The following is an 8,829-nucleotide window of genomic DNA, read 5'->3' on the forward strand; positions in this document are numbered from 1 at the left end:
AACATGAAACATTGAACGGTGGCAGCTAGTACTCCGGGGACGACGACCGCCGAAGCCTGCCCGAACAAGGAGGAGGAGCAGCCTCGGCCGAAACCGTGACATGGATTTGTAGATCTGACGCAGTTGCTACCTCAGATTATGAGCCTAGCAGGTGTCAAAAATGTCATGAATGAGTTATGTAGTACCTGCAGAAGGCCACAGGGAGGAGCAAGAAGGCTATAACCCCATACTGTTTTTTGCCATATAAACCCTAAACCTAACAATCAATCAAATGTATATAAAGCCCTTTTTATATCAGCAGATGTCAAAGTGCTATATAGAAACTCTAACCCTACTTATAACCTATTTGAGTTTTAACCATAACCCTTAACCCTAATTCTAGGGTAGGGTAGCCTAGAACACTTTTAGAAACTATTTTAGTAATAACATTATCTTAATAAATACAATTATAGTGCTAAATAGCATTTTTATTATTATTTTGTTGTTATTTTATTATATGTATAATTGCAAGGCTGTACGTGAATTAATAACTTTTAATTAATAAATATTTCTAATAGATGGCAGCATAAGACCACAAAGCATCAGTTATAGGCTACAAGCAACAATATGATTGACATAAAATAGCATGCAACCAAAGACTATATGTCCCATGATTTTCTAAAATGGTCACTCATTACTTTAGTTAGCTATATATCTCGTATTGGGCCTGTGTTGCTTTTAGAAGAGCAATTAAATAGTGCCTATAGCAGGTGTTGAATCCTGGGTAAATAATCACTAGTCAGATGCGCTAACCTCAACCCTAGTATACATGCATTATAAAAAATGATCTTAATATCTGATATTGGGAGTAAACAACCTCGGAATAGATAAGACAAGAGTGCGTCTTCCAGCCCGCCAATAAATTACATCATGCAACCCTCCCGGTTAGCAAATGTACCTCAACATGCCCTTCGCTTGTGCTAGAAGGCAGAGTGCTCACTGCTGGTTGATGAATCTGACAATGAATGTACTAGGAAAATACATTTTTCTCGACCAGAGGTGACTAAATTAATGTTCAGGCTTATTGATAATCGTTATAGTAATGAAGTATAATTTCAAAACAGCTAATAATAATCATCATTATATTACTTCACAGTAATGTGTTAAATGCTTTTTCAGTTGTTCCTCTTGCGTTAGCAGTGTGGAAAGGGACAGTAAAAAGCGTGTGCAGGAGTTTTCCTCTGAGGGGGAGAGTTGTTATATCCAGGGAGAAAACTAAAGGAATATTCTGAAATGTCATTAGTGGTCTTATGCTGCCATCTATTGGAATTATTTAGCAACTGCAGTAGTACTGAATAAAGTATATCCTCACTAAAGTAGTAATTACTCAGAATTGCAAAATATGACATTTTCTAGTTCATTTTACCAATTACAACCATAAAATAACCATTTATAGCATAACAAACAATGAAACTGACATAAACCAAAAACACCATACATTTACTTAACTATATATATGTATATATATATATATATATATATATATATATATATATATATATATATATATATATATATATATATATATATATATATATACTATTTATTTAGATGGGTGACATTATCTGCCAAAGTAATACGACTGTAGATAAAGAAGAGCTCTCCAGTAGGTGTACCAAAACATTCAAAGGCCATTTTCTCAAAAGTGAGGTTACAAGTTTATCATCTTTCAAATCAGAATTACTTTCCCATTGTTCCTCAACTATAGTGTATGATATACTTTTTTCAAGCTGAGTCTCTACTTTTATCCAATGTAAAAAACACAATTTCAAATGTTGCTATTTAAGTCCGAATCGAGCCGGTCGGTCACATTTGACTGCAGTGGCGGCTCCTGAAAAAATTCTCAAGGGGGGCAATTTTTCTGATGATTTAGGTGACCTACACACATTTAAAAAAAGATATGTCCAGCAACAACATGAAGACAGGGGCAGCATATAAGTCAATGCTGATATACACATTACTTGCTTCAAAAAGACTTCATGGTTGAATTGGAAATATGTGCACCTGAGCATAATTCACAACAAGCAAGCAGGAGCTTTTGATAGAGGCTACTGAAAACATTGATGCAAGTTATTGGTAATAAGACATTTTTATAGACTTCCATATTCTGCCCTCTTGTATAGATTTGTGAAAATGAACAGTGATAGACATTTTGCCTGAAAACAGAATTTGAAAATAATTTATAGAAAAGGTAAACACAGCTATCTGTATGGCTTTGTAAAAATGAACAACCATATTCTGGCCAATTGTATAGATTTGTAAATATGATGATGTCTTCTTTCATGCATACATTTTCAAATAAAGCTCTGCTTTGAGAAAGATCGAATGATATTGTTTAATCTTACCTTATGGCCTGCACACTGCTTGTGAAGCTGTCGAGGGCACGTTTGATGAAGACAGCATCGATGTCCTTCTTCTGTAGCTTCTGGTACAGAATGTCGACGTGGGGCATGATTTTGTGAAAAAGCCCCAGGAAAAAAATTAAATCTTCTTGCTATCTATGTACCTCACCACAAGCACCAGCTGTGTCTGTGTAGAAACGTCCGTGGTCTCGTCAGCTTGGATAGCTACGAAGTTCGCCGACTTCACCTCCTCCAAAATATCTTCCCTCATTACCGCTAGCATACACTCCAGTAGCTCGTTTTGAATGGTCTTTGATGTGCCCTTGAAAACTTTAGCATTTTTAAGATGGTCATCAAACACCTCATCTAATTGTGCCACAAAGTTGACAAGTCCAAGAAAAATACCAGGGTTGGTGGAGCCCTCCGTTTCATCTTTGCCTCGCAAAACTAACTCAAACACTCCGCAAAACTTCACACACTGGATTAGCCGGCTGAGGATGTGGCGGTTCTTGCTAACCTCATCGTTGTGGCGGCGGACAGCTAGCCTGTATTCCTCATCCAGTTGAGTGACAATGTTCACTCTCCCCAAAGCAGACAATCTCAAACAGCTATGCAAGTGAGTCTTTGACAGCCCAATTTTTGGAAAATCCTCGGGTGTAGGACTTTCCCCCTTTAGTAGAAACCTGTTGAATTATTAAATTTGGTCTGGGAGGTCCTAATTGTTTCGTTGCCAATTTATCTCGATTTGTTCGCCGACAAAAACGAACTTCTTTCAAAGAAACAATCGAGTTGCATTGAACGCTAGCCATCTTGATTGACGCTGCTACCTGCTCTTTTCTTAGTTATGTTACGTATGACGAAAGCGCGTAAGTGCAAGCCCTCCCGGAACCCATAGAGATTGTATTGAAAGCTCTGATATTTGAAAAAAAACATTTTTTACATGAGAGGCTATGAGACACTTCTGGGCGATTTTCAACCTGACTGAAATCGCCCCAAAACGGGCGGGGCCATTTGAAGCACGACTTTAGCCTGATTGGACATTTAGTGGCAGATCAGACGTCTAGATTAGAACACTAATAACTACTGTTGCCGTAATATAATTGATTAGAAAAAAAGTCCCTTCCTTTTCCCGTTTGGCAGTGCGTCGCCCATATCGCCCTAATGAACACACCGCCCCTGTTTGACTGTATAAAACCTAGCAGTACTACTTATTTCTCTGAGAGTGAGGCAGATATATTATCACTGTGTAAAACCTAGCAGTACTACATATTTCTCTGAGAGTGAGGCAGATATATAGCATTTTGCAAAAAACATGATTATTTGTCTCTCTGAAATGAAACCGTTAAGTGATAGATTTTAAACAAATGCATGTCTCCAATCTCTTTCATAATTTCTTTAAACAACAAAAGCTACTTTACGAACATTTCTGAAAATGGATAAATAGCGTTTTGGAATGAAACTCTTGTTTCCCCATCTGAGCTCAGAGTAGATGAGAGACGTAATGTTTGTCTCTGTTGTGTTGAAGTCCAATCAAGCAGGAGAGACCAGCCTCCCCTGTACCCAGCTGTGTGTCCATGAAGAGTGACCGGTCTATGGATCATCCTATAGTGTTTAGAGAGGGAGACTTTTCTACTGAACAAAGGTAAGAAGAACTCATGGGTCATGGTCAGTGAGTTAAACAACACTGTCTCTAGTCATTTCTCCTCTCCCATTTTCCCATTTATTTTTGTTGTTTTCATAATCCATAGGCTAATCCTTTTTTCCCGTTTTCATAGTCCTAAAACAATATTAACTAAACACAACATTCCCTCCCTGTGTGTGTGTGTGTCAGTGAGTGTGTGTGTGTGTGCACTCCCTGGATGAAGAGGTGTAATCTCTATCCTGATTGCCTAGTCACTTTTACCCCTACCTACATGTACATATTACCTCAATTACCTCAACTACCTGGTACCCCTGCACATTGACTCAGTACTGGTACTCCTTATACAATACAATACAATACAATACACTTAGCCTTAAGATGCTTTTGTGAGACTGGGCCCTGTACAGATCTCATATTACTGTATTGAATTTTGTACATTGGTACAGATTTTATTTTAAAATGTAGTTATTTGTTACATTTGACTGTGTAAAACCTAGCAGTACTACTTATTTCTCTGAGAGTGAGGCAGCTATATATTATTACTGTGTAAAACCTAGTAGTAACACTTATTTCTCTGAGAGTGAGGCAGATATATATTATTACTGTGTAAAACCTAGCAGTACTACTTATTTCTCTGAGAGTGAGGCAGATATATATTATTACTGTGTAAAACCTAGCAGTACTACTTATTTCTCTGAGAGTGAGGCAAATATATATTATGATTGTGTAAAACCTAGCAGTACTACTTATTTCTCTGAGAGTGAGACAGATATATATTACTACCTATAATGTTTAGAGAGGGATACTTTTATAGTGAACAAAGGTAAGAAGAACTCATGGTTCATGGTCAGTGAGTTAAACAACACTGCCTCTAGTCATTTCTCCTTTCCCATTTTACCATTTATTTTTGTTGTTTTCATAATCCATAGGCTAATCCTTTTTTCCATTTTCATAGTCCTGAAACAATATTAATCAAACACAACATTTCTTGTTTGTTTGTTTGTGTGTGTGTGTGTGTGTGTGTGTGTGTGTGTGTTTATTGTGTGTGTGTGTGTGTGTGTGTGTGTGTGTGTGTGTGTGTGTGTGTGTGTGTGTGTGTGTGTGTGTGTGTGTGTGTGTGTGTGTGTGTTTGTGTGTGTGTGTGTGTGTGTACTCCCTGGATGAGGAGATGTAATCTCATGTTTTGTCCACAGAAACCAACAGGAGACATCAGAGTCAGAGATTCTCAGTGGTCAGTCTTCCCAGAGTCATCAAACAGACCTGGCCTCCATATTCAGTGTATGTGGTCCTGTTATGTACATTTGTTTTTGTTTACCTCACGTAAAGTTGATCTGTCAATCATTCATTAATGTGTTAATGAGAAAGCATTTAGTCTCTTGCTCAACTTATTTACTTTATTTATTTCAGTTGCTTGAAGAGAATATTATGACATTTGTGAAGAACGAGCTGAAGATGTTCAAGAGGATTCTTAGTCCAGAACTCCCAGAAGGCTTTGAGAGTCAGAAGCAGGATAAGGAAGTGGTGGATGCTGAAGATGAGAAGCAGGAGAGCATCGCCAGAGAGGGGGCTCTGAAGATCACACTGCACTTCCTGAGGAAAATGAACCAGAAGGAGCTTGCTGACACACTGGAGAAAAGTAAGAGCTGTCTGCCTCATGTTGAATGCTGTTTTAGAACGAACATTTAAAAGCTGTAGCTAAAGTACAGCTAAAGTAGCTGTGTAACTCAATGATATTGTAGCAGCCTTAACACAACACCTAGTGACCTCGTCAAACTTTATAACACAGTCCTACAATACTGTAGGCATTAAAACAGACGTAATATTAATATCCTCTGTGTTATTTATAGATTCAGATGAGCTTGCTGTGATTTGCCAACGTGAACTCAAATCTAATCTAAAGAAGAAGTTTCAATGTGTATTTGAGGGGATCGCTAAACAAGGAAACCCAACACTTCTCAATAAGATCTACACAGAGCTCTACATCACAGAGGGTGGAAACGGAAAGGTCAATAATGAACATGAGCTGAGACAGATTGAGACAACAACCAGGAAACAAGCAAGACCAGAGACTGCAATCAAATGTAACGACATCTTCAAACCCTTAACTGGACAAGACAAACTTATCAGAACTGTGCTGACAAAGGGAGTCGCTGGCATTGGAAAAACAGTCTCTGTCCAGAAATTCATTTTGGACTGGGCTGAAGGAAAAGTAAATCAGGATATCCAATTTTTATTTTCATTCCCTTTTCGGGAGCTGAATTTGATGAAAGGGGAAAAACACACTTTGATTGAACTTCTCAATCACTTCTCAATGGAAACCAAAGAATCAAGAATCTCCAACTACGACAAGTACAAAGTTCTGTTCATCTTTGATGGTCTGGATGAGTGCCGACTGCCCCTAGACTTCCAGAAGAACAAGATCTGTTGTGACGCCACAGAGTCAACCTCAGTGGATGTTCTGCTGACAAATCTCATCAAGGGAAATCTGCTTCCCTCTGCTCTCCTCTGGATAACTACCCGACCTGCAGCAGCCAATAAGATCCCTTCAGTGTGTGTTGACCAGGTGACAGAGGTACGAGGGTTCAATGACCCACAGAAGGAGGAGTACTTCAGGAAGAGATTCAGTGATGAGGACCTGGCCAGCAGAATCATCTCACACATAAAAACATCAAGGAGCCTCCACATCATGTGCCACATTCCAGTCTTCTGTTGGATTTCTGCAACAGTCCTTGAACACATGCTGAAACATAAGACAGAAGAGATGCCCAAGACTCTGACTAAGATGTACACACACCTTGTGGAGTTTCATACCAAACAGAAGAATGAAAAGTATCTTGAGAAAGAAAAGACAGGTCCACACTGGAATAAAGAGAGCATTATGTCACTTGGAAAACTGGCTTTTCAACAGCTTGTGAATGGCAATCTGATTTTCTATGAAGAAGACCTGAAAGAGGCTGGCATTGATGTCAATGAAGCCTCAGTGTACTCAGGATTGTGCACACAGCTCTTTAAAGAGGAATGTGTGCTGTACCAGGACAAGGTGTACTGCTTCGTGCATCTGAGCATTCAGGAGTTTCTGGCTGCTGTATTTGTGTTCCTCTCATTCTTCAACAACAATGAGAATCTAATGGCCGAACCTCAAGTTACTGAAGTTACTGTCTACAAGAGTGCTGTGGATAAAGCCTTACAAAGTGAGACAGGAAACCTGGACCTGTTCCTCCGCTTCCTTCTGGGCCTCTCACTGGAGTCCAATCAGAAGCACTTACGAGGTCTACTGACAAAGACAAGAAGCAGCTCACAGTGCCATGAAGAAACAGTCAAGTACATCAAGGAGAAGATCAGGAAGAATCCCTCTCCAGAGAGGTGCATCAATCTGTTCCACTGTCTGAATGAACTGAATGACCATTCTCTAGTGGAGGACATCCAAAGCTACCTGAGATCAGGAAGTCTCTCAGAAGCCGAACTGTCACCTGCACAGTGGTCAGCTCTGGTCTTTGTGTTGCTGACTTCAGAAAAGGAGCTGGATGTGTTTGACCTGAAGAAATACTCCAGATCAGAGGAAGGTCTTCTGAGGCTGCTGCCAGTGGTCAATGCCTCCAGAGCTGCTCTGTGAGTACATAACATTACATTGAAGTACTAATCATCAGGAAGAAATATTTAGTTTAGAGAAAATATGTATTATATTATCATACATTAGCATAATGTGTTTGTGAAGTCATGATGATCTCTCTGTCAGGCTGTCATGCTGTGGAGTCACAGAGAAAGGCTTCCCTGGCCTCAGCTCTGATGTCAAACCCCTCAAATCTGAGATGTTGATACATCCATTTATGAATATAGATGCCAGGTTTCAGGACACTGATCTGTATCTGAAAATGTTGAAAAAATATACTGCCACTATTTTCACCACCAAAGAATAGCACTTTGAATTTAAAATGATTTGACACTTTTTGCAGGCTGTCAGGCTGTGGAGTCACAGAGGAAGGCTGTTCTTCTCTGGTCTCAGCTCTGAAGTCAAACCCCTCACACCTCAGAGAGCTGGACCTGAGTAACAATGACCTGAAGGATTCAGGAGTGAAGCTGCTCTCTGCTGGACTGGGGAATCCCCACTGTAAACTGGAGACTCTGAGGTCAGTATTCCTGTAGTTGGTCAACAAGTGATAACTGTTCACCAGATCCACATGTGTTTAAAAGGGACACATAGTCTACACGATATGTGTTTGGACAGTGAAGCTTACAGTTTTAAATTTGGCGCTATGCTCCAGCATTTTGGATTTGAGATACAATGTTTCATATTAGGCGACAGTACAGAATGTCACCTTTTATTTGAGGGTATTCATAAATATCTGTTTTACCTATTAGAAATGAAACCAATGTATGTAGTTCTCCCATTTGAAGAATTCCTAATGATTTGGACTAATTCACTTATTGTATTAAAGCAGTCAAAAGTTTAGTATTTGGTCCCATGTCCTGTCATTTTGGAGTCACTTCACTTGTATTGTCAGTAAGAATAGAAGATGTTTCTGAACACATCTACATTCATGTGGATGATACTATGATTATGAATAATCATTAATTAATCGTGAATGATGATGAATGAGAAAGTTACAGAGGAACAAGGATCATACCCCCTCTGTTATTGGTAATGGTGAGAGGTTAGTATGTTTTGTTGTATCCTCTGTAACTTTCTCACTCATTATTATTCATGATTCATTCATGATTTTTCTTAATCATGGCATCATTAGGATTAATTTAGTAGTGTTTAGAAACATGTTATCTACTCACAGACATAAGATTGATCCAGTCATC

General features: G+C 39.0%; 1 protein-coding gene across 1 annotated transcript; it reads left to right on the forward strand.

Moving 5' to 3' along the window:
• Positions 1-5,512: 5,512 nt before the first annotated feature.
• Positions 5,513-8,166, forward strand: LOC311119655 (NLR family CARD domain-containing protein 3-like; the record flags this gene model as incomplete). The annotated part of the gene is made up of 3 exons (XM_084194326.1): positions 5,513-5,659; positions 5,877-7,632; positions 7,977-8,166. Coding segments are annotated over 3 exons (2,093 nt in total), but the record flags the coding sequence as incomplete, so codon positions are not given.
• Between the last annotated feature and the right edge of the window lie 663 nt (positions 8,167-8,829).

The sequence above is a fragment of the Coregonus lavaretus genome, assembly GCF_964263955.1.
Source record: "Coregonus lavaretus genome assembly, contig: HAP1_SCAFFOLD_1090, whole genome shotgun sequence".
Taxonomy (NCBI): Eukaryota; Metazoa; Chordata; class Actinopteri; order Salmoniformes; family Salmonidae; genus Coregonus; species Coregonus lavaretus.